General features: G+C 34.8%; 1 protein-coding gene across 1 annotated transcript in view; it reads right to left on the bottom strand.

The window, feature by feature from the left end:
• Positions 1-26,685, bottom strand: part of KIF13B (kinesin family member 13B) — a 246,319-nt gene that overhangs the window by 48,530 nt on the left and 171,104 nt on the right. The window contains 13 exon segments of the mRNA XM_074287554.1: positions 3,902-3,955; positions 4,692-4,769; positions 5,529-5,681; positions 11,925-11,996; positions 11,998-12,018; positions 14,138-14,314; positions 15,907-16,031; positions 17,874-17,929; positions 18,694-18,820; positions 19,305-19,404; positions 22,737-22,766; positions 24,161-24,307; positions 25,976-26,108. Coding sequence (XP_074143655.1) covers positions 3,902-3,955; positions 4,692-4,769; positions 5,529-5,681; positions 11,925-11,996; positions 11,998-12,018; positions 14,138-14,314; positions 15,907-16,031; positions 17,874-17,929; positions 18,694-18,820; positions 19,305-19,404; positions 22,737-22,766; positions 24,161-24,307; positions 25,976-26,108 — 1,273 coding nt within the window.

Here is a 26,685-nt window from a genome sequence, read left to right as displayed (position 1 = left end):
GTAGACACCCTGTGATTCATATAGATGGTCCTAGGGCTATTAAAACCACTTCTATTAACTGTCACATTTTATCTGAACCAGCTTGGATGATTTCTGAAGGCCAAATTTGGTGAATAACATCACTTTTGCTAAATGGTTCATAAAGTCCTATTTCAAGGGGTAGCAGTTCTGGCTGATAATGTTCTGACCCCGCCAAAAGATTTCCTGAAGCAGTGGCTAGATACAACCTAAAGTGGTTTAAGTAGGAAAGAAAGAAAGAAAGAAAGAGAGAGAGAGAGAGAGAGAGAGAGAGAGAGAGAGAGAGAGAGAGAGAGAGAGAGAGAGAGAGAGAATTTGTCTTGGAAAAAAAAAAAATGGAAGGAAGGAAGGAAGCAAGGAAGGAAGGAAGGCAGGCAGGCAGGCAGGCAGGCAGGCAGGCAGGCAGGCAGGAAGGAAGGAAGGAAGGAAATTTGTCTTGAAAAAATAGGCATAGAGGGTATTCTTCCGCAGGTCCCACATGATGGATGGATGGATTATAGAGAACCAATCAACCCATGACTAAAAGTCTTAGAATCAATAGGGAATTGCTAACCTTAAGGCTGTGAGCCTCACAATATTGTTCCAATGAGTTCCAAAAGGGCTTGGTCTTAGGATGCCTTAGCCCAGACAGAAGTAAGCATTTGTCAACTATTTCAATTGCTTTTTTTCCCAATTACACTTAAATGAAGCATTTAGGAGCTAGTCCCTGGGCACGCTGACACTTCTGCTCCAGCACAACAATGAAAGCCTAAAGACCAAAGAGTCTGGGGGCTTGGATGTTTGGAAAAGTGGTTGGAGAGGAAAGGTGATCTTTTCATATTCTGACCTGAGCTAATATAACACGTGGCCTAGGAATGTGCTAGATTTTCCAACCAAACTGTAGATGGCTGAAGATCAACCTTTCTAATGGAGAGAAGGGCAGGTTTAAGTTCAGAAAAGCATACTTTTTACCCTGATGTTAGTTATCATCGTTCATTCTCAAAGAGAATCAAAATGACACCACTACCTTGGAGTCCAGTTACATTGTGTCCAAATGTGTCCAAGCAGAGCAATCTAAGTGGGAAAGGCTCTGCCACAGGTCAGGTACAAACAGTCTGGGCTAGATTCTCTAACCCAGCATCTCACATTCTGCTCACTGCACCTTCTCTGATGAGGGCACTCTGCATGGGGAGATCCTGTGCCAGTGTCTCCTATATCACACAATCAATTCTCAAGTTCTTAAGAGAGACACTGAGAATATATTCCTTGTATTGTTTTTTTCCTGATCCTGCCTAATAGGAGTATATATATTCAATAAAGTAGAGGTTATCCCAATAGAAAGCCTGTTCTATAAGCTAGTATATCATGAAGACTACTTTGTAATAACTTCAGCTTCTGGGATCCATGATTGAGGAGAATGATGATTGGGGACAAAAGAGGAAAACCTCCTCAGATGTCTTATTATTGAAAGGAGATATAAAGGATTCTTTTATTTCTCAAAGATAGAAGGTAGGAAAACATGGCAGATATAAGGAGCTCCCCACTTCCATTGGCAATTCCCTCTACAAAACACCCTTTTTAGAGAGAAAAAAGAAACCAAAAAAAGGAAGAGATGATTAAAATAGTGAATTATTTTAGACCAAGGATTGTTTTCCATTTTTAAAATTCTCATGAGCATTTTCTATTTAGTGTTTCCCAAGTTTTGAAAGCATTTCAGACATTATTATTTTGTTAGCACACTGCTATGAAAAAAGCAGGACAGGTAAGATTATCTTTACAGATGAAGAAATGGAGGTCCAGAGAAATATGATGATAAGTCATTTAATAATAGCTCCTTAATATTTATGCAGCACCTGAAGTGATCTGTGTACCCTTCACAAAATCCTGTGAAAAAGGTCTTATAGGCTCATTATCCCTGTTTTAAAGATAAAGAAATTGTGGGATTAAAAAGTCACTCAGTTAGAAAGTGGTAATCAGGTTTCAAACCCAGGCCTCCTGCTTCCATATCCAATCACATAAATAATAAACTCTTTCTGCAATCTGGAGCAGTAAGGTGGCACAGGGAATAGAGTGTTGGGCCTGGAGTCAGAAAGATGCATCTTCTTGCATTCAAATCTGGCCTCAGACACTTATTGTGTGATCCTATTTGCCTCAGTTTCCTTAGCGGGACAGAGAAATGGCAAACCAGTCCAGTATCTTTGCCAAGAAAACCCCAAAGGTGGTCATGAAGAATTGGATGAGACTGAAACAATTGAAAAACAAATGAAATTTTAGCAAATTGGACAACTTAAATGGCTCTCTGCCTTTGCTAAGATGAGTTTCTTGATGAATTCTTTTCATGAATACTATCTGATATTATCTTTTACTTTATAGGCTTGAATGGAGAAAGTAACAATATACATAAAGATAGAAATTTCCTAGTCTTCCTTAGAAAAAGGTGGTTTGGCACGTGGCTCTTTTCAATGACAAGGTGATTTCAGACCAGTTTCAACGGTCCTATGATGGACAGATCCATCTGGACCCAGAGAAAGAATTGTGGGAACTGAGTGTGGATCACAACATAGCATTTTCACCTTTTTTATTGTTGTTTGCTTGCATTTTTTTCTTTCTCTTTTTTTCCTTTTTGACATGATTTTTTAATATGTGTGCACCATGATAATTGTGGAAATATATATAGAGGAATTCTTACATGTTTAACATATTGTATTAATAATGGGAAGGTAATTGTGAGTTGATAATGTAAATCTACGTAATAGATAGCTTAGAGAAAACCAAGGAAATCAATTGTTAAAAAAAAAACCCAGAAAATGGCAGATACCAGATGGTGACATGCAGCAAACAAAATATACAACTTCCAGAGAATGTTGTCCTGCAAAGCAAGAGTTCTTAGCATTTTTAGTGAAACCACCTATGGATTTCCTTTCAGAATAATCTCTTTAAATGTGTAAAATACATAGGATTGCAAAAGGAAAACAATAATGAATCGGTTTCATAAAATGTTAAATAAAAATTTTAAAACTCACAATTTCTATCATAATTTATTTAACTCTTTATAAGAAAAGCTGTCTTAGTATGCCTACACCCACAAATAGATTCCAAGCTAACAACATAACATCATTTACCCTTATTTTCAATTTTTTTTGATCCAAAAAAGCTAAAAGACACATATAATAATGAACTAGCATAATTTTTCAGATATAGTTTCATTTCATTTCTAAGTTTTCCATCATGATACAATTATTTTATTGTAAACACCATAAGTAACTATCTTATTGCTAATACACAATAATATATAATATTTTGAATTGATCATATAAAAAATTTGAATTTGAATTGATCATTAAAAAAGAATTATTTCTTAATCACAAAAATATCTGGAAGGATCTGCTCATGATACACTGGTAGGAAATGATAAAGAAATAAACATTTTCCTAGGAAAGATATAACAGTTCACATTTTTAAAAAAATAATGAATAATGAATATCTAATGAAATAATGAATAAATATATGTGTGTACATACACACACACACACACACATACACACACTTTACAACTTATCCTCACAAAATTCCTCTGAGGTACAAAAAGTACTATCCCATTTTACAGAAATTTCAGAGAAGTTAGGTGATCCAAGGTGACAATACTCATACATTTTAGAGTTGAGATTCAACCTAACCAAGGTCTTCTACCTACAGATACAGCCCCCTTTTTATCATATACACATTACATCTCTGTATGTACAAGAGAATTAAAAATGGTAGGGGGGGGGGGGAGATAAGAAATTAGCATGTGAAAATTAAGTGTGTGATGTTTGCAATGAAGGTTCAAAAAGAAATGGGTTTATTTTTCTAAAATCTCCTAAGTAATCCTCTTATTGGAAAAAAAGGATTATTAAATGCTTACCTTGTTACTGCCTAGACTGTATGTTGGAATAAGATCTTGTCGGCTTCCAGAGAGCTGAAAAGATAAAAATAACACCATGAGAGGTTGCTTTTATATGAATGTGAACTTAATATTCATTAAAAATTTGGGACTGGTAAAATATTAGAGTTGAAGGAGATAACAGAGATAAGCAAGTTTAAATCATTTTATAGTCAAGGAAATGGCAAGAAAGACGAAATCACAAACTTTGAGTGAATGAGAAAAAAAGCAGAATGTAAACATTTATTGTATACAAAGCACTGAGCTAAATGCTAAGGAAACAAACAGAAAAAAATCTAATCCAGCACTCAAGGATGTCACATTATTATGTGGAGAAATAAGACATATATGAAATTTTAGCTCCAAGTTAAAGGTTCCATGGTCCTTAAGATTGTAGTAGAAAGACAGTGGGTATGGCACTTTTCAATGAATATAATTTTATTGGTCCCAAATAGTGAATCATGGAAAAATCTGGATACACAACAAGATTAGAAACAGGGTGCAATGGCTCTACATGAAACTGCTCCCACTTTTGTACTGCTTGATGGCTGATAAAGCATTTCCCTCTGACCCTTTGGGGTTGGAAGTAAAGGCATAATTAGTAACAGAGCTAGAATAAGAACCAATAGTGGAAACATCCTACCCAGCAATCTTTACATGTATACCCAGAAGGAACAGGAGCTCTGTCCCTTTGTTAAGGTATTTCATGTTCCATCCCTTCTACATTTTATCTGTTCCTTAATTTAAAGGAAAAGAACATTAATGAACTTACTCGGTTCACATTTGGAGAGCTAATACTCCTCCTATTCAGCTTTCCTTTTCCAGTTAACTGCTCCTTCACAGCAACTTCCTATGAATTATAAATCCATAATGAGAAAAATTCACATCAGATCAAGTTTTCCCTTTGGCCCATCACAGATACAAATGCATAAAAAAAATTTTAAGTAATGCCTCTTACTTTATATGCTAAAATGCCTAATTAAATTAACTTTTGACCATTTAGCAATCAATTAAGTAGTCTGAGAATTTAAACTATATGCTTCTTTTCTCTCCCATTGTCAAGGTTTTGGCTATTTCAACGATCAGAAAGTGGTCAGAAGAAAAAAGAATCTGAAAGTTACATTTTGCATTTTATTAGTAGTTCTGTTAAAAGGCTTGAAATTACTACCTAAAATGAGGTTTAAATATTACCTAGAGATCTTATTTATTTGATTCCACTCTCATTAAACATTTTTAAAAATCTACTTATTTGAGGGACCTTAACTATGCAATGAATATTTCTGCTTAGTCAAGATAAGTACCCTGTTAAAAAATTTTGGACATGGTCAGCAATATTACTGCCTTTCAAAGAGATTTGAAAACACTTTTCTAACAAGAATAAATGAAATCCTCCTTTTCTACCCAATCCTCTCAGAAGTAATTTTCCCAATTTAATCTATGTTCCAGGAGATCTAGTGGATGACAAGTTGAAGTGAATGTTATTTAATTCAACTAAACAATTGTAATTAAAATCATGACCCACAGGCAGTAAAAAAAAAAAAAAAAAAAAAAAAAAAACAAAAAACCAAGCCAGCAAGAAGTACTGAGTTAGGTAATTCCATCATCAGACCTGACGAAGACGATCCAAAGTGAGGAGGTTTTCAACAGCCAAGACACTTCGCAAATATTTTTCAATATAGGCCTCTGAGTCTGCTGAGGCTGGATTTTCAACATTAGCTGCCATTCTTGCTAATGCTTCTCGTTCCTCTGCTCCCTGAGCATCCTGGAAAATGGAAAATTTTTTTTCTATTAAAATGAGTAACTCCAATGGAAGAACTATTTTTAAAACTTCTTAGCTTGTACAATAAGAGGGATGTAAGCACATACACAGTCTTAATATTAAGCAGAATTATCTTCAAAGAAGCTCCCTTCTAAGTTATCTGTAATTTGAAATATATTTTCATAGGAAAGAATTTATATAACTGGTGTTTAAGTTCCCAGGATAGCCTCAAAACTTTATTTATATTTTATCATTGAAATGCTATATATTTTATACTGTCTACATAAAGAACACACACACACACACACACACACACAGATACACAAATACATGTGAAAACTTCACTGAAATGCTATATATTTTCAACAATATTATTCTGTTAATTCCTGCCATTGTATACTATCACATACTACAAGGTATGTAGATTTGTGGGATTCAGCTCAGTAACCACCAGCAATTATAAACAATAATACACAACCAGCAAAAATCTTGTGGAATCTAGCTCTTTATCACAAAGGCTAAAGGAGCAAGGAAAATGTTGAGGACTGAGGAAGCCAAGGAGATAAGAGAAGTGTGATTAAGGAAGCTAGACAGGAAAGAGTTAGAAAAGTAAAGCCTGGAGCAAGGCAGGCTTGGGTCCAATATTCACCCACACCCCAGGCCTTGGGAGCCTGAAGCTTCATGCAAGGTGTGCTCTGGAATGCATCTTCTCCCATCAGTTTCAGGGAGCAGTAGAGAAAACATTTCTCACCAAGTTTTCATGTTAAAACTTTCCTTTCCTTTAGATGTCAACTGACTATACATATACAAGAGACATTTCCCAGAATGCTGCTAAGTTGGGAAGTACCTCTATTTAAGTACTAGCTTGTTTGAGCAAATTCGGTAAACAATCATAATGTAATCATAAAGTTTTTGAGCAATGTTGAACAACTTTCCCAAAAGAATGAAAATGATCCTTTAGAACTGAGAATGCTTCATTTTTGGCTCTGCAATGTTAGCGTAATGACTTGAATATTTCAAAATACTTCTCAAATTAAAAAAAAAAAAAAAAAACAAATCTCTTTTTATACTGATTGTGCTAAATTTTGTTTTTATGAGTTTTTACAATATAGATTTTAACTTTTTTTTTCCAATAGCTCTTTCATGGTGTAATGAAATTTATTTTCTCACTTGTTTTTCAATTCAATTTTACAAATAAGCATACTAAATTAAAATCAGAATATAATTTCTTTGGACTTTTCTCTTTTTTCATCTGCACTATTTTATAATGGAGAAATATTATTGTTTGTCAACTGGGGTTTGGCTATTCATATTTTGTAACAAGCTGAATATTCATAGTTTACCAGTTAGAACTATGCCATTTATCCTTAAGCAATTTCTCACACAATTCTTTCCTTTGAAAACCATGTTATGTGAAGAATAAAAACAATTTTAAATAAAAATTAAAAAATAGGAAAGCTTCAAGTGAGGAAAAAAATGAAACATGGCATAATATCAGTAAAAGTTTTATCAGTCATACCTGAACTCTACATCATTTACAATCTGTCTTAAGAAGACACACAAAGACTGTGACTCAAAACATTAGTATATAGGCATAAAAACATGTTGTTTTTTAATTCATAAATAATCAAGTAAACTGAAAACAATCCAAGAATATTTTTTAAAAGGTTAAGACTTCAATGGAAATTCAATGTGGAAAATAAAGGGGAGGATCTCAGTTTGAGAGGGGTGACTGCATACATCAATGAGTAAGTCTGAATGGTTAATTTTGACTAGATAGGAAACTTAACAAAGGGATTTTCTAGAAAAGAGCCAAATACCACAATTGTAATATATTACATAGAAAGCTATTATGAACCATGGAAAATCACAATTATATAACCTAAGCAGCACAAAAGATTTAATGTTACATGTCCAGAAGATGATCATGAAGGAAATAAATAAAAATTGCTCAAATATTAAAACAACTTTAATCAATATTAAACACATTTCTTACAAATGACATTAGGATTCTTGAAATTATAAGTTACATAGTTCCTGATAACAAACAAAAGATATAATTCTTTACGGAGAAATACTATTAATTAAATATGTATTCTTTTTTATGAAATGAGAATTTAGTTTTTCTAAAAGAAATATTTAATTTCAACAAACACCAACAAGAAACAGAACTTTTTTTCCCCCTGAGTCTTTTTCTGAGCTCTTTTTTTCTTTATATCAGTGATTCTCAAAGTATGATCTCATATCCCTGACATCCATTTAGGAGGTCTGTAAGGTCAAAAAATTTTCACAATATTAGGACACTTTAACTGCTAACATCAATAGATATAATCTGCATAAACAAAAGCTCTTTGAGAAATGCTCAATAACTTTTGAGGGCTTATAAAGAAGCCTTAAGACTAAAAAGTTTTGAGACTTACTGCTCTATCTATACTATCTCACTGGAGCATCTCATCAGCTCTCATGAGATTATATTCACTAGAATGATGATTCCCAAATCTATATCTAGCCCAAGTCTTAGTTTTGAGATGTAAGATTATATCAATAACTGCATATTTTAAGTCCCAAACTAATTTTCCAAAAAAGATCTTCCAAACTAAACACATCCAAAATAATTCATTATAGTTCCCCCTAAATTCTTCTTCTTCCAAACTTACCTATTACTGTTCAAGGGCACCATGATCCTGCTAATTTATCCTGGTTCAGATCCCTGTGGTCATTCTTTATCCATTCTCAATAACACCACACAATCAATCAATGGTCAAATCTTTTTCCTAATCCCTCTCAAAGCTGTCTATTTCTTTCCACTCACATAGCTATAGTCCTGGACTAGACCCACATCATTTCTCACCTATACCACTGCAACAAGCTCCTACTTGGTCTTCCTTATCTATCCTCTCCCCATTTTAGCTCAGCCACCATAATACTCTTAAAGCACAGTTGTGATCATGGTATGGCCAATCTCCACCAAACTCAATAAATTCCACTTGCTGTTGTCGGTCATTTCAGAGCCATACCCGATTCATGACCCCATTAGATGTTCTCTTGGTAAAGATACTACACTGTTTACCATTTCCTTCTCCAGCTCATTTTCTAGATAAGGAAACTGAGGCAGATAAGTTTGGAGGATTCTGGGGAAGATAACAGAATAGGCCAGTAAATTTTCAGGTTCTCCAGATTTCCTCCACAAATAGAACAAATCTGCGCCTTGTGGCAAACAGAGCCTGGTGAAAAATTAAGAAGACTTGGGGCAGAACAGGGTCCCTCCTGACACAACCCAAGAAGATCCCCCAAGCTGGTAAGCAGACCAAGTGGGGCCCCACCGGGGAGAATGGGGCTTGTATCATAAAGACTTTCACCTCCCCAACTGAAAAGAAGGTAGGGGGTGGGATCTGAGTCCTGGCAAAACAACCTTGGCCAATCAGGAATGCCAGGCCTAGCTGAGCTGCAGAGCCGGGGCCCCTGAATAAGAAGGAACCAGCACACGTGTGAGTGCAGAAGCCCTGGAGCAGGGGACATTGTAGGGCACTTGCAGCAGGAGAGAGCTTTAGGTTTGGGATTCTAGGTCAAAGGGGGGAGCGGAAGGGAGGCTTCAGGCACCATCCCCCTCACTCCATGATTAGAAGAGCTTACACTGATAGTTCTCATTTTTAAAAAAATGGAACAGAGAAGAAGAACTCAGCCATAGAAACTTACTGTGGGAACTGGGAAGACTAGGATTCATCTTCAGAGGAAAACACTGAACTTAAAAATAAGTTCTTCTACCCAAAGAGTAATGTTAAATGGTTACCTACCCAGAGAGGATTTATGTAAGGACTGAATAAAATATAAAAATCAAATGAGAGGGAAAACTAGAAACTACTCAAGAAAAAGAAGATAATTTTTAAAAAAAGTTAACCAACTAGAAAAGGAGAAACAGAGTCTAAAAGAATTAGGAAAGGAGAAGTCAGTGAAGAGACCAACAAATCACAAAACAATATAAAGAATGAAAAAAATATATAACAGAATGTGAAATATAAGGGAAAAAAAAACAGATCTAGAGAACTGATCAAGAAGAGAAAATATAAGAATAATTGGATTCCTGAAAGCTGTGATCAAAAATAGAACCCTGACAAAATAATGCAAGAAATAATCCAAGAAAATTGTACTAAAATAATAAAACATGAAGGGAAAGTAGAAATATTAAAAAAAAATCTACAGATAACCATCTCAAAGAGATCCTTTATGGAAAATACATATGAATATTATTGAGTTGGAAACAATTCAAATACAATGGAGCTAAAATTGGAATTGTACAGGACTTAGTAGCAGCCACAATATAAGACTGCAAGTGCTGGAATCATATATTGCAATCAAAAGAACTAGGCCTGTGGCCAAAAATATCATATCCAGCAAAGTTATCCATATTATTGAATGAGAAAAAATAGACATTCAATGAATTTCTAGGATTTTCAGGACTTTCTATTAATCAAACCTGAACTCAATAGAAAATTTAACAAATAAGAGCCAATATCAAAGATCAATTTCAAGAAGTTTAACATGAACAAATTGTTTTTACACGGATTGTATACCATCTATTTAAGACTGGCATCAGCAATAGAGTAGCTCAAAAGAAAGATTTATATAGATGAAGTACAGAGAAGAATAGATAGAGGTATTAGATAGGAGAGAAGAACATGTAGTTCTAAAAACCTACTCATCAGGAATGGGTTAAATAGGCAACATTACATATATGTATATATCATGAAGGATATAGCATCCTCCAAAACCTATAAAGAAATAAGGAGGAAGGGATGGGCAGTGGGAGAAGCAAAGAGTGGGGGAAGAAGACAAGGGAGAGAACCATGGGAAAACAATAGCAAGGCAAATTAAGGGGAAGAATTAAAGCAAAGAGTTAGCAGGCATAAGAAAGGGTGTGTGTGTGTGTGTGTGTGTGTGTGTGTGTGTGTGTGTGTGTGTGTGTGTGTGTGTCTGTGTCTGTGTCTGTGTGTGTACCTAAAAATACCCTTGCTTAATTTTATCCTGCTCAGGACAAGTGGAGGAAGGGGAGAGTAGAATGAAAGAGCTAAAAAAGATTAAAGTAAAAAAAGTATGCAGCAGAGGAAAAATAAATAAATAAATAGAGCCTACAAGGAAGTAAAGAAAAGATGGATACTTAATGAATATAATTTCTTCTACTATTATATATCCTTTCTTAAACTAGTAATTTACTGTTATATATTTCAGTCCTCCATGAATATTCTGTTTTGTTTTCTTTTATTTTGTTTTCCTTTTCTGTTTTTTTTTTTTTTTAGTTTTTTTTTTTTTTAATTATAGCTTTTTATTGACAGAACGTGCGCATGGGTAAATTTTTACAACATTGTCCCTTGCACTCACTTCTGTTCCAACTTTTCCCCTTCCCTCCTTCCACCTCCTCCCCTAGATGGCAGGTAGTCCCTATACATGTTAAATATGTTAGGAGTATAAATAAAATATTTTTTTAAAATAACAAGGTTAAATGTCTTTCCCAGGTCACACAATTAATAAGTGTATGAGATCAGATTTGAACTCAGGAAGATGGGTCTTTCTGGTTCCAATCACATTGCTCTATCCAGTGTATCACCTAGCTGCCCAATAAACGTTAAGAGTTTCTATGAAGAATAAAAGTACATTTGTTTGGCATTTTAAAACTTCATCACAACAGGACACTTTTTAGTCTTCTTACTTTCAATTCTCCTCATGGACTCCATAATCCAGCCACCTGGCCCACTTGTTCTTCCTTGGACTTAAGATACTCCATTTCAAAACTAGCTGTCCTCCCTTTTTAAATGCTTTTTTTTTCTTCCTCATCTCTTGGAACTTCTGGCTTCCTTTTAGACTCAGGTTACATGTCACCTTCTCCAGGATCTTCTTCCTGTTCTCTCTCCCATATAATCCTCCAAATATTAATGCTTTTCTCTATAATATTACCTTCACAACAAAGCTGGATATGTCTTGTAAGTCCCTAATTATATATACATTATTTTCTCTATTAGAATGGAAGCTGCTTGAAAGCAGATTTTCCCCCCACTTTTTTTCCCCCTCAGCACTTAGGATAGGAAGTGTTTACTATATGCTTGGCACAAAGTAAGTAATCAACCGATGTTAACTGATTTCTCTTAGATTTTTTTTCATACATACTTGACCTTTTGATTTTGTGATTTTATTACTACTAATTATGATTTCCTTTAAGCATCTGGTAAATTTATACTTTATATAATTGCTTACCTCTGGGATATTGGAGACAATTTCAAAGGTGACTCCACAGCCAGGAATGGAACTTCGATGAGACATCTTTTTTTAGCAGACTCTGAGCAAAACCCTAATGGGAAAATAAAATGGAGGTACATGTTTTTACTACCTAACCAAATTATAGTTATAGTTCTTAATCATACAATGTAAAGGATAGAATGCACATTAATTATACATCATTAGGTTACTTTATTTCCCCAGAAGGATCCAGTTTACTATTTCTTCTATTTTATTTTGGGGCTATCTTGTCTGATAAAGATTGTATGAACAAAAGCTAAGAGGACCCTGTCCTAGGCATCCACATACAAGGTAACTAATTGGCTTACAAGATAAAGAATACTACTGCAGGAAAACAACCTCCTAAGCAAGATTCTAGTGAGAGCTTGTAATCTTACACTTTCCTTCTCGGTTTTTTCCCCTTCAGCACGATGGACAACTTGTGCCATGAATATTGACAAGACCAGTCATTAAATTCTTGACCAAAGTAGGATCAGTATGAAAAATGATTTATGAGTACATGGCCATTGTTTATGCTGACTGTGCTCTTTGCACAGTTAAGAATTGAAACTGTTGAATTAATGCATAGATGACTCATTTGAAAAATACTGCTAGTAGCATACATCCTTAAAGAGGTCATGGATGAGTGTAGAATATAGTTAAAATAAATAAGTCTAAAAATAAGATAAAAATAGAAATAAAGATTGAAATGAAAGCATTTTTAACTAACATTGATGACTTGGTGGTTTGTAGGAAGAAAATGAAGGGAAAAAAAACAGGTATAAAAATGACTCCACTGGAGTAACATTTCTAAGAAAAGTATGAAACTGTCAAGCTTAATAATATACCAGGATATACCTACTGACCAAAGCATTTTTCTTCCTCAGTTAATTACATTTTTTAAACAAATCAGTTTCTTTATGTATAAAGACTATTTCAAGGCTTCACTTTCTTAAACAGGATCAGTAGTAGTTAAGTCACCATCACGAAACCCACAAACAGCTATTGCGTTTTGCATTCTATTAAAAAGCTACTGCTATCATAATTTCTTCCATTCTTTACTTAAATGGAATGCAAGAGGCCTATTTGTACCAGCATCACAAAGAAAGGCTCGTCTTGCTCAAAATTAACGTTCATTTTATTTCCAGAAATGGGGAAAAGTATGTTCAAAGCAGTTCTGGATAAAAAGAGCAGGGGGAAAAATATAGAAATTCCTACTTAGTCCCTTCTACCCAAAAGGAATGACAGCTTGCTAGCTCCACAACCAGTTTCTGGTAATGTACTGACCTGGGGAGCAGATGGGCCAAGATGCCAGTCCCTGGCACTTTGGACCTCTAGAACTGAAACAGAAACTGGATCTTTTTAAAGCAATCCCTCCCAGGCTAATAAGGAGAGACAGGATAATCGAATGGGTGGTACAACATATATAGCTACAACTGACCTTGTGACCTGGATTTTATTGATGCTGCATTGCCAAGCTAAAGAGCAGCAATTTTAATAGCATTACAGCCAGTTTTCATTTCAAAGATTGATATCAGTGTGACATTTAGAACTAAAGATTAATTTTTTAGGGGTGGAGATTACATCTGGTGGTCTGTCAACCGTGACACTGCTCTTTTAAATGAATTATTATTATTATTATTTTTTAATCTGTCAGGGGTTTAGTTTCCTTTTGTTCCCTGAAAAAACCTAAGAAAAAAAGTGAAGCAGGGTACAAAAACTCCCATACTAATCTTGAAAATGCAGCCCTCTGGCAGGCCAGGCACATGACAAGTTGTAAATGCTTAAACAAATCTTTCCTTCTTTTTCCCCCAGCGGAGATAATAATGGGAAAGGAGGAAGCATAATAACAGAGGAGAAATCAGTCACCCTTTAGAGGGTCATTTGGCTTGGGATGCCCTGGGCACAATAAAGATCTCTGGCTTTCCTCTCACAGAAGCTCTAGGGCACCAGAAAAGAGACTCACCTCTTCTGTGAGTTGGCCACAAGACCAGAGTGAGAGTAAACCTGTGAGTGTTTAGCAAAAAGGGAGGAAAATGTGGTGGTGGTGGGACAGAGAGAAGAATGGCTGCTGGCAGCTCACGGCATCACCAGCCCTCTCTGGAGAGGGAGCCGGGGAAATACGTTGTGTAGGTCCATCCTGGAACTGTTCTTTTGATTCAAATCATATCCCCACCTGGAGTTAGACTCACCTGGCGGCCATGAACACTGACACATATGCGTTTGCGGAGCATCAGCTGCATTTCAGCAGGATGGCTGAGCTGGACAGTCACCCTCACAATCAGAAATACTCTTTCATCTGCTGTGGCTCCTTTGCTAAGCTGTGGACAGTTATGTACAGCAGAGTCCCAGGAGGCTTCTGCTCTTGCCTAGAGAGAACAAAGAGAAAATATTGTTTTTCCTCTTCTGAATGAAAAAATACACATGAAATCTCTAAGGGAACTCCATCTTGTAACATATAAGCACATGTCCCTGCCTAACATTAATCTTTTTCTTAAATTAATCTCTCGCTCTTTCCATCTGTGTCTCTTTCTCTGTTCCTTTCTCTCTATTTCCCTGTGTGTGTGTGTGTGTGTGTGTGTCTGTCTGTCTGTCTGTCTGTCTGTCTCCCTTTCTCCTCTCTCCCTCCCTCCTCAAAAAAAAAGTGTAAAGGGTGAGAGGGGAAGAAAGGGGAGCCCACAGTTTTAGTGTGAAGGAGCACCTTACTCTCAGGGGCTGAATTATTCTGCCATAAATAAGGACAAAAAAAAGAAACAAGAAGAGGAGCCAAGAAATCAAGCTATTTTGGTATGAGAAGGGAGATAGCACTTAGTGAAGTAGAAATTTAAAGCTCTAATAGTTGTTACTGATAATCATCAATATGTACCGGAAGTCTGTGGAGTATTGTATAGAAAAAAACAGAAACCTGGTTTACTTACTAGAACTACTATGACTTAAAAGTTTAGACTGAAAAGTATATGCTCTAGACTTAAAAAGAACTGATGGTGAGACAGATATATAATCATTTCCATATTATGTGCAAAGTAAACTATTCATGTGCCCTAAAAGCTCTTCCTCAGTGCACTATGGCAAACAAAGTACAGAGTACTAGACTTGGCATCTGAAAGACCTTGATATGAATTCCAAATCTGACACTGAATTATTGTCCCTGTGGATAAATCTCTTAAATATACCTGAGCCTCAGCCTTATTATCTGTGAAATGGGGCCACTTACCTTGTTGAAGGAATTAAAAGAGTAATATTTCTAAACTGTATCCAATTTTAAATTTTTCCATGACAATTATGACTGGAGACAATATATCAGGACTATTTTCTTGGGCCCAAATCAGCAGCTGAGGGATCCTGCCAGAGTCCTTGGTGAAGGGTGTCTCGATACCACTCCTGCCAAGGCACCATAGTGACGGCTGAAGGTCTAACCAAGCTAAGCAGCAAGGAGTGGGAAAGTAAGAAATCCTGCCCTAGTAGTAGAGTGCTTCCTGGGGCAGGATTTCCTTCCAATCAGTTTAATAAGTTATACACAGAATCTCTACCTCTAAGAGCAGGTATGACCACTCAGCCTGGGAAGTAAAGAGCTTCATGTTTCCTAGGTCAGGGACCTTGTCTCCCACCTACATCAGTTTTCTACAGGCGAACAGTGGACTCTCCTAATTCTCACGGGAGCAGGGCCATGCCCTGACCAAGCTGAGTAGATCATTTGCTGATTTCAATTACTGACACTTACTCCACTCCCCCTTCACTGGTGCAGAAAATCAAGAGTTGACTAAATTTAATTTGATGGTCCAGCTCTATTCTTCCTACAACTTCTAAAAAGGAGCTTTCAACCATACATTCTGAAAGCACTGGCATATGTTCATCTAGCAGTTTCCCTTAGGAGCCTTATAGAAAGGTTAATGAAATGAAACTACTACTTATTTGACCTTCCTGTGCCTTTTTTTTTTTTTTTTTTTTTTTTTTTTTTTACCTCTCCTTCATGATGTTTTACAATCTGTAGTTCAAAAAACTCTTCCTCTTCTTCACCAGTGAGAGTAGCATCCCATCCTGCAGGTTCTGGGTCATCAAGATTATCCTGTGAGCTAAAATCATCAGCTAAAACAAAGAACCACTATTAAATAGAGAAATCAGTCAAAAGGGTAACACTTGTTTCAGCTTAAAAAAGAAAAAAAAAAAAAAAAAATCAATGAAATTAATCTATACTTTTCTACTTTAATTTTCCTTCAATCTCTTCTCTAAAGTCCTGCATCTCAGATATAGTAAAAGACCCTCAAAAAATAATCTGGTCCACTCTCCTGCCTTTAGGAAAATATTCCCTTTTCAAAGATTAAGCAGGTAATTGAGACCCTAACAGACACCAGAAGCCTAAGTTGTGCCCTTAACTGTTGCATTTGAATTCTGAATTTGAGGAAATATACAGAAGGAACTGGGATGGGAGGAAAATGAGACCTCATTTGATAGCCTGGTTTTGCATAATAAACAACTGGTCAAATGAGTTTGGGAAAACAGTTCCCTAATGCCAATAAAGCACATAGCTTGAATATCTAGAATCAGAGGAAAGCTTTAGACTACTCTATTTAGAGTAGATTTTCTATAGCCTCTATTCACCTTGAACTGTCTTTCTGGACTTATGGAAATACAACAATCTATGGTTCCCAGAGAAAGACGAAATAGCTCTGATCATATCAGAAGATTTCTGTACTTAATTGAGTTTTGTTGATCCATGATCATCCCTCCTTTTATTTTCCTCCTTTGGAGGATGTTACAACTTCCCATCCTTATGAGGAATTACCTAATCTAAGAATCAAGCCAAATTTATCCTTAGAAACCTAAGAAGGTATTAAATTGTCCTGGTGCAAACCTTCCTCAAATTAAGCCAAACTGAGGTAGATTCTACAAAATGCTCTTCTCCCCTTCTAATTTAGGGGTGATATATGGTGCTAAAAAAAAAATGCTTTGTCATAATGATTATCATAGAGCTCTTTGGGGAAAAAATACTAAGTATAATCAAATTGCTTAGATCTACATAACTATGATCATAAAACTTCATTTCAAAATGTACTTTTTTGAGGGATAGGTTTATTTTAACTTTAGTTTAACAGCTGATCTTAAAAATAATTTTCAACTTTTCAAAAAGTCCATTCCACCTTTTATTTTAGAGAAATATTTTTGTGAAAAATCATTTTTACTTTGAGTTAAAAACAGCATATTTCAAACTAGAAATTACAGTTCTTGGTAAACAGTATAAAAACTCACAAGAACAATGTGAAGACTAATTAGTTAATGCTCACAGAGCAGTGTGAAAAGGAAAAGTGTTATGTAAATGCAGATGGTTAGTAGCCCTTTTGAAGTGAGAAGACAAATACAGAAACTCTTTTTCAAATATCTATTCTAAAGTGTTAAACAGGAAAAGATCCTGAGAGCATAACCCACATCACACTATCAGCTGACAAGGGAGCAGGATACACATTACTGGGAGTTGTAGCAGATGGAAATATGAGAAGAGGGCACAGGGGAACCAACAGAAGATTTTTTTCTATGCTAACAAGCATAATATTGTTTAGAAAAAAAAAAAAAAAACTTTTCTTGAGCATAAGGACACTTGCTGTGCCTTTGACTGCTTCTACCTTAAGGATTACTATTTTATATAATTTTATATTTTGTAAGTTAACCTCTAAATGCAACATCTATAGTCAGGAGAGTCCTTGGGTTGAATCCTGCCATGGACATTTATAATCTCTATGAGCCTCATTTTCATCATCTGCAAAATGATAATAATAGTCCATCATAATAATAAGATTCACTTAGAATTCATAAGGTCAAATGAGATACCAAATGTAAAGCGTGTTTATAAATTTTAAAGCTATTGTTAGTCATCATGTACTTGAACACCTTATTACCCCATGAAAAACAGACCCTCAAAAACACCAAACTTACCACTCAAGTCAAGAAAGATAACAGGAATATGAGTTTCCATGCCAAGCACTGGGGTCCTAGAGTGTAAGAGAAGCTGTTACTTAAAATGAAGTAGATATAATGAGCAGCAAGTTCTTTAGGACACAAACCTAGAAAACATCCAGTGCTATTGCAGGTCAGGTCAGAGGTAACCTTGAGTATTGGTTTTTACTATAATTTACTATTACTGATGCTGCAAGGACCTCAGGGGAACTGCTTCTTCCTTTTCACCAGTTCATGGCTATGTAATTTTCATGTCCTCTGAGAGAACCTGCTCTTATAAGAAACATGTGTCTTCTTATAAGAATCCTTTCCTTTACTCATTCTTTTATACAAAGTCAGAGAGATTTTCATATGGTTTAATTTAACTGTTTTTATCATTTCTAAAAGGACACAGAATATCTGCTGACTCAACAGTTTAAGCTTTCCCCAAACTAAAAGCTCCTAGAGACATAATTTTATTACGACCAAGCAAGCTTTTAAGTGAATGAACCCAGTAATTAACATATTAACTAATTTTTTAAAGCTAAGTGGAGTGGTACTAAATATTGATTCACATTCTCAGAAGGTCTTAATTACTCTGGTCAATAACAGAATTATTTAATAAAAACATTTTTAGGTTACAATTATTCAACCTATGACAGTCCCAGTCCCAGAATTTAAACAACTTTTCCAGTCCATACTTGCTTTGACTTTGACACTCTGAGAAACCAGTGGCAGAAATCTCAAAGGCAAGAATCATGAGAAAATATTTTATAACATTCAGGGTTTTGAGGAGCACACTACACTGTTCGGTTCTTACCATTCCGCTGGAGCCCCAGGGATACCACTGCCAGCAGATGGGACCATGACAGCATTCCTTTCCTCAGTTAAAGTCAACCTCATTTCTAGAAGCTGAGCTTCCCTGTCAGCATCATCTTCTGTTTTATCTGGAATATCAGGAGAGAATGTCAAAAATGCCAATCTCAAAGGCCTTTCCTTGAGGCACAAACCACCTTCTCCTTCACAAGGAAGCCAGCCAGGACAGACATGAGAAGCTCAAATATGCCCTCTCAGACAGGACTTCTTAAGCTCATGGAAGGTTTCCAATTTGGAGAAGCTGTACAAGACAGATGTCTCTTTGACACAAAGGACTGTAATTATGATACTTTTCTGGAATTGCTTCAGGGGGAAAATCTACTTTTGAACAGATGAAAACTTTAATTAAACTTTAAAAATTTATTATCTTATTTGAAAAATAGGCAACTGATAATAGATTGAAAGGCTATCAGTAAAAGGATATGGTACAAATAAAACAAGGATAGCCCTATTTGTTCCAAGTTCTTTCATTTTTATCTGAGTTTTCATATGAAGAGTTACAAGGGGGAATGATACCTTCCATGAGGAAAATATTCCTAAATGTGCTTTTCTTACCAGGCTTACTGACAAGCTTTTGTAATTGTTGATCCAAGTATTCTTGACGTTTGGTTAATGTGTTCAACCATTTTCGACGTAGTCTCTCCAAATCCCTGTCCTAAAAAGACAAGATAAATCAGAGTGAACATGATTCTAGGCAAAGTTTTCTAGCGGAAGCTAGTTTTCTTTCCCCGAGGCAGAAGGTACTGAAAACGTGATCCCTTGTACAATGTTCTAGTCTTTATCCTACCTGTGACTCATAAAACGTTAGAGCTAGAAGACAGCAGCTCATCCCAGTGCTTCATTTACAGATGAGGGAGCTGCTGAAATCTGGAGAAACTCAGAGAATTTTGGTCAGAGAACTATAACCCTCATTTCCCAATTTGGAGCACTTAAATTTTTTCTACTCTACCACATCACTTGCTCTGATTCCAGTCCACATATTTTACCAGCCTTAGTCATACCAAAGCATCTAAGAAGTCATAGTGTTTAAAAGAGATGCCAAATTTTGTTCCCATGCAGTAGTATCCTTTGGGACCAAGGTCAATTGTCTAACATCTCAAAAGATGGGGCTTCAAGCTTTTTAGAATCTCCAAAATTTTCTATTATCTTTTGTCCTTAATATCTTTTATCAAATCAATTCACTAGCCCACACCACACAATGCTGTACTTTGTTAGATTGTTAAAAGTGTGATTAAGATTGAAGCAAAACTATTGTCTTTCTACCCAGGTTACTTATGCCTTCAGAATCCAATTCTTACCATACAAAAAGAAATTTGATTTTACACACATATATTGTATCTAGGATATACTGTAACATATTTAATATGCATGGGATTGCCTGTCATCTAGGGGAGGGAGGAGAAAATTTGGAAAAGTGAATGCAAGGGATAATGTTGTTAAAAAAAAATTATTTATGCATATATACTGTCAAAAAAAATTATAATTAAAAAACTAATAAAAAAAATGGGGAAAAAAAAAAAGACTGAAGCAGAAATCAGATGCTTACTTTTCAGGCATGTTGCAGAAAAGATGATTGTCCTGGACAGGAGGCTGAATTTGGCCACAAGGAATAGCTCTGAGAATTCTAGGAACTTCCATTCTAGGAATACCTCACTAGTTTTAACCACTTTGTTCTATATCCATCACATCACTATTTGAAGTGAATGAGAAAATTAGCCTACCCAAAACAACTTATTACCTAAATTCAACTAAACTACATCTTGACAAATCTTGAGAGTAAAAGATGCCAATCTTTTTTTTTTTTTTTGGTTAGGCAAAAATTTTTAGTACTAAATAATTGCTCCATTTCAAGCAAGATAACACTTTTTCAGCATTATAATCTCTGTGGAGAGATAAAGAATTATATTCATCTAAGGAACTCATTAGTTTCCTTCCCTTATAGGTACATATAACTGAGTAGAAATTTTTCTAATATTAGAAATAATTAAATTTATAACACAGTGATTTATAAAATCTTGTGATAGGCAATTCTCATGTCAGAGAATCTCATAATACTTAGCCATTAAAATATACCTTTTGTACAAGATAATATAAATTTTTAGTAAGTTTGCTTAGAGAAATAGTATTAGAAATATGGGGATGGAAGGAAGGATAAAAATAATATAATACATGATGACTTATATGAAATTTTCTGAACCATGGAAATCTCAAATAATAAAGCACATTTATACTTTGTTAAGACAACTACAGAAAATTCAAAACAATCACATTAAAAGTTAACAAGTACCTGAAAATGCCGTCTTAATTATGAAATATTAAAATATACTTAATGTGAATTTAAAGTACATTTTATCATTATAATTTTAGTAATCCACGAACAGTAACTATTGTGAAACAAACACTTGATTATCTAGAGCATTTGCTCAGTCATACCATAATAGTTTACTTGACATTAAATAGAATAAATAGAATTCTCCATGTACCTTCCCCTTTGAGATTATTTAGTCTGCATGTAGGTATTTGGATATTGTCTCCACCTATTAAAATTGTGAGTTCCTGGAGTAGCTAGGTGGCGCAGTGGATAGAGCACCAGCCCTGAATTCAGGAGGACTTGAGTTCAAATGTGACCTCAGACACTTAACACTTCCTAGCTGTGTGACCCTGAGCAAGTCACTTAACCCCAGCCTCAGGAAAAAAAAAAAAAAAAAAAAAAAAATTGTGAGTTCCTGCAGGGCAGGCACTGTTTTCACTTTTCTTTGCATCCCCATACTTAGCACAGTGTATGGCATATATTAGGTACTTACTTAATAAAGTTTTAAAGTGTTTAAAGAAAAAAAACAAAACCTCTTTCATCCATGCCATTTTATCAGTACACTGATTTCAGCAAGTTAGAGAAGTTCTATATCTCAGTGATTTAAAAAATTGACTATTTCTATTACAAATTTGATTATTTCTAAGATTAATAAAAATTTTACTCATTCAACAGAGGACACTTATTATGTACAAAACACTCTAATTCTTAGGCTGTTTGAAAAGATAATGCAGATTTATATTTCCTGATGCACATGGTACCCTAGAGTCTTGGAACAGAGGGAGATGATGATTGGTTGACCTGGGTTCTAGTCCTAGTTGAAATTAACTAACTAGAGCAGAAGAGAGCTGAACCAAAGCTCAAGCAGGGAAGAGAGAGGGAAATAAAATTCCTTCTTGACAAGAGGGGATTTGCCAGGAAACTTATGATTTTGGCAAAGTGGGAAGAACTAAGTCATGAAATTTTGAAAGAATAAGAGGGCAAAAAGACAAAGCTTCCCTGTCTAACAGTACAAGGACCTCTAGCAGTGAAAGTCCTGGCTAGTCCCCCCTGGCTACTAAATATCATGGAGGTTTAAGAAATACAATTTTTGATCTTCGCCATTACATTAAAAGGATTAAACTGAGTTTACTTTTGGAGTCATTATTTGAGTATGAATAAGATGATTTTAAGTGCCACCTGCTCTCAATGATCAATTTTAATTCCAGAGAACTAGTGAAGCATGTATCCTGGTAGAGAGGTGGTGGAATAAATAAACTTAATGGAAAACATATTTTTGGCTAAGGCCAATAATGTTTTTTGCTTGACTATGCATATCAGTTACAAGGTTTTTTTTTTTTTTGGGTATGAGAAGGGAGAAGCACAAAGAAGGAAAGAGGGAAAATGTTTTTTAATTGAAAAAAAAATTTAATCTGAAACAATTTAAAAGCTCAAAGTTTTTCTCCCTCCTCACTCCCATCCCATTTTCTGGGGCCCAAGACATCTTTAATAAGATAAAAAGCTGCTGAGCCCAAAAAGCAAAAAAATACCAAAAACAAATCTTGAATTAATTCATTATTTGATTTAATGAGTCCCAAGTGTACAACATACTTGTCTTTACACAGCATCTAACACTATATAACTGTGTATTTGAAAAAAAATACATTTTGATAATAGAAATAGTGAGTAAAGTTTACCTGATAGCTGTCCATGTCATCTTCTTCCTCCTGAAGAAAAATGAAATAAAAAAAGAAAGAAAACCAAAAATTATCAAAATCTGAAATTTGCTTTATCTATAAAAGGACGGCCTCATTATTTATGGCCTAGGGGGATCATGAGGATTAAAAAGTTTAGTTATTCAATAAGGTATTAAAAAAAAAAAAAAAAAGATGAATACACTAACTTTCAACCCTTTTAAAGCATGTATTTTCAAGTTGGTTTTGCAAGCCTATTTTTTAGCTGAAATGCACAGGCCAAATTCAGTCAATTGAGAGAAATCACAAGTGAAAAGAAGCAAAAAAATCAGAATGTGTTTTAGGACCAAAAATTGTGAATGTATGCACAAACCATAAAGATAAAACTTTTCAAAGGCTGCATATCTTAAAGTTCATCCCATCTTTAAAAGCACTTCTTATTTCAGATGCTTCCTATTCACTAAGCTGAAAAGAATAAAGCAGGGTAAGAAGCTAACTCCTCTGGGCCCAAAGGGAACAAGGAAAGCTGGAGAGTCTGAGAACAGGAAAAAGGTTCTAGTGGGGCTGCAGTGATTGGGCTAATTCTGCATAAACACACGGGGGGTCCTAAAGTGTCCATGTCACTGCTTTCCCAGAATATTCCCAAGTTATCAAGGGAACTGTAGCAATCCCTTTCCAAACACGATAGGGCCTCAGTCTATTCTAATACAAGCTCCCTCATTTGTTTTTGGAATTTTGGTAGACAAGTGACTGATTAAGGGTAAGCTATTATCTAATTCCCACTGTCATCAAAAAAATGAAACTTGGAAATATTATTTTATATAGTATTGCTCAACAATGAAGTCTCAACTTTCTCTTTCTCAAATTTGAGTCTTAATCTTTTCACATATTTTATTTCTTTTTAAAGTTAAGTTAATAAATTTTATGGTTTGATTAATTTACTATTCTCTTAGGTTCTTAAGGATTTTTTGTTTCCTGATGCTCTGAATTAAATGTTTAAGCTTCTAACAAGAAGGTATGGAACACTTATCAGGTATTCACCAGGAACCTGTATGGCATTTTCCCCACTGGGTTTATATCCTCACCCACTAGAGGAAATTGCCTACTGGAAATTAGTTTGAATAATCCAGTAGGAGGAAGATGCATTGGGTTAGAGAGATCTGACAAGACTAATCACTATTAGGGTTTCTGGCTGTGGAAATGTTTTAACTCTCATCCTGCCACCATACTCAATGAGTCTCTATATAGTCTAGCAAATTGATTTCATCAAAATGCTACAAACTTAAAAGACTTTTAAGGAAAATAAGAGCATACATTGATAGAATCATCCTCAGAAAGAAAATTTTCCAAGATGTTCTAGTGATGACCTTGATTGGATTTTTTTTACTATTTTTCCAATGAGAACATTAAAACTCAATGGCACTTACATGGAAAATCTCATGAGTCTTTGGGGATCGCAGAGGTCTTATTTTTACACATCCTACGCCAACAGACATTATGGATTCCTCCATCAGTGGCAAAGTTCCAGACTCCTGCACAGACTTCACTTCAACCTGAATTCGTCGTGACTGCCCCTATGTCAGAGACAATTTTAAAAAATCAAGGATACTAAAATCACCAAAATACTTGGTAGGGGAGACCTCTACAGGTAGAAGTTCAGAAGACTGCTGGCTGGGGATCACTGAACATTTCAAAATATAAAAACAAAATAATTTTTAAAATGGGAGTGTAACAAGAATAATCAGTAAGGAAAATTCACTTTAGGAATAAGTTCTTAGTATACAAGACTAATACAGTAAGATTTATGCATATTTTCCAAGAAACAGAATCTTAAAACATTCCAAATTATATTCTTCAAAATTAGTTTATAATTTTAGAACCCTAAAAATAGAAATGAGAAGAAAACATATGAATCTACAGTTTCAAGTAAGCTGTCTTCCTCCCTCTCCAATAGTCTTCAATTGCCTAAGGCTTTATCTTATCACGAAAATCAAATTGGGCACTGATTGATCCTACTAAGCTTGATTTGGACAGATGGGATACAGATGACTCTTGATTTAATATTTATCCATGCATATTATATCAAATGTTCTCTAAGAAAATAAAATTTGATAATGGCCTCACATAGTTTAGTTCATATTCAAAGAACTATAACAGTAGTTTATCATTGGGGTTTTGGGGGAGAGAAATAAGGGAGAGGCCAAAGTTTGACCAAACAAAAAAAACCTGACCTATCACGAGAGATTAAACAATATTATAACTAAAAAATGCGAAGCTATGTTAATTTTACTCCCTACATAGCACAAACAATGACAGACTTTAGACACTAATAAATAATTCTATATAAGAAACTTAAAAATTCATTTGCCAAACTGGACAAAATTGCATTTACTTCAATTAAAGCCCATTATCTCCTGTTTAGGCTTCTGAGGGCACACAAAATATAACTCCCTCAGCATCTTTCCTCACACAAGCCATTTATATTCATCGAGGAGCTCTTTTCTTCCCTTTAATCTTTTTTCTTAAGATGTATTTTCCATTTATTGAATCATTTTCATTTCTACTTCTTCAGACTTGATCTAATTTCTCAATGTGGTTACCAGAAGACAATAAAATATTCTAATAAAAAAATCTCACTAATGCATAGGTGACAGCTTATTTCCTAACCTTATATACATATTGCTTTTAATAGCACCTAATAACTTCCCTCCCCCACATGACAATGTACTACAAACTAATTTTTCCCAGTTATTTTTCCATTATAATCTTGTGCCCCTGTTGATACTCTATTTCTTAGTTATTTACTCGTGATAATTATGTTGCAATCTCCCTGAAGGCAAGGAATATACTTTATTTTTTATTATATCTTTTTAGTAAATAATAAATTTTCAACAAAATGTGGCAAATAGAAGTTCTTATGACTATTATAGAAAACATAATGAAAGAGGACTGATATTAAATAAAGAGAAAGGTCTTAGCCAAATTAACATTAACATGAAACATTAAACATTAAACACCTTGAGGGAAGGGACTCTCTTATGCCTTTTTTTGGGGGGGGAGGAGGGTTAATCCCTAATACTTAGCACAGTATTTGGTACATAGCAGATGGTTAATACATGTTTATTGATTTACAGACTTTCTTTGCTAAAATTTTCATCTAAATAATAAATCTGAAAGAGATTTTTATTTGGCAAAGAAGGCAATATTACTAACTTCTCTTGTTCTGGTTCCAATTCCCTCACCTGACGTAGCTGGAAAATACCTCCTGTCTGCACATCCTTTGCAGGAATTACTTCCACTGGACAATATTCCCCATTTTCATTCTGTTCCAAAATTTGAACCCAAAATTCTACTTTTCTGGTGACTTCACTCCACCTAGGAATGAACATAACATTTAGGAGCTTTAAAATTGGATTTTCCATTTTAGAGAATGTTTTAAGCAGGACAAATTTTATTGCTAATGTCTAAAAGAAAAATCTACACTCACACAATATGCATATTATCAAAAATAATGATTCTTTGAAACAAAGTTATATAGATACAATCTAAACTTAAGCATGAGAATTCACAAAATATTACTATTACACAGGACATACAATTTAGTACAATGTTATCTGACTTTTTGAAGTATATGGCATAGAAAAATGTGGCATTATGTAATGGAAAAGTACAGAAAACAGTATCACAGAATTTGAATTTTAATCTTACGCATGCTACTTCAACCTACCTGTTCAAAAGGAATCAATATAATAGCTTCTAAAATGAGGAAGTTAAAACTCTAAGATCTTATCTGAAACTAAATCCTAGAATTTCAGGATCAAACAGTTTGCAATCAAAACTGTAAAGTTTTAAAGTTCCCATGAAATCTTAGTAACTTTATGGTTTAAGAATTTAACTATTCTTTTGGTGAACAAGTTATTGGTGATATTTACTAGTTAATAGGAGTAAGTAC

This window comes from Sminthopsis crassicaudata, chromosome 2 (genome assembly GCF_048593235.1).
Source record: "Sminthopsis crassicaudata isolate SCR6 chromosome 2, ASM4859323v1, whole genome shotgun sequence".
Classification (NCBI taxonomy): domain Eukaryota; kingdom Metazoa; phylum Chordata; class Mammalia; order Dasyuromorphia; family Dasyuridae; genus Sminthopsis; species Sminthopsis crassicaudata.
The sequence above is the reverse complement of the archived record's forward strand: the minus strand, read 5'-3'. Positions and strand labels throughout refer to the sequence as shown.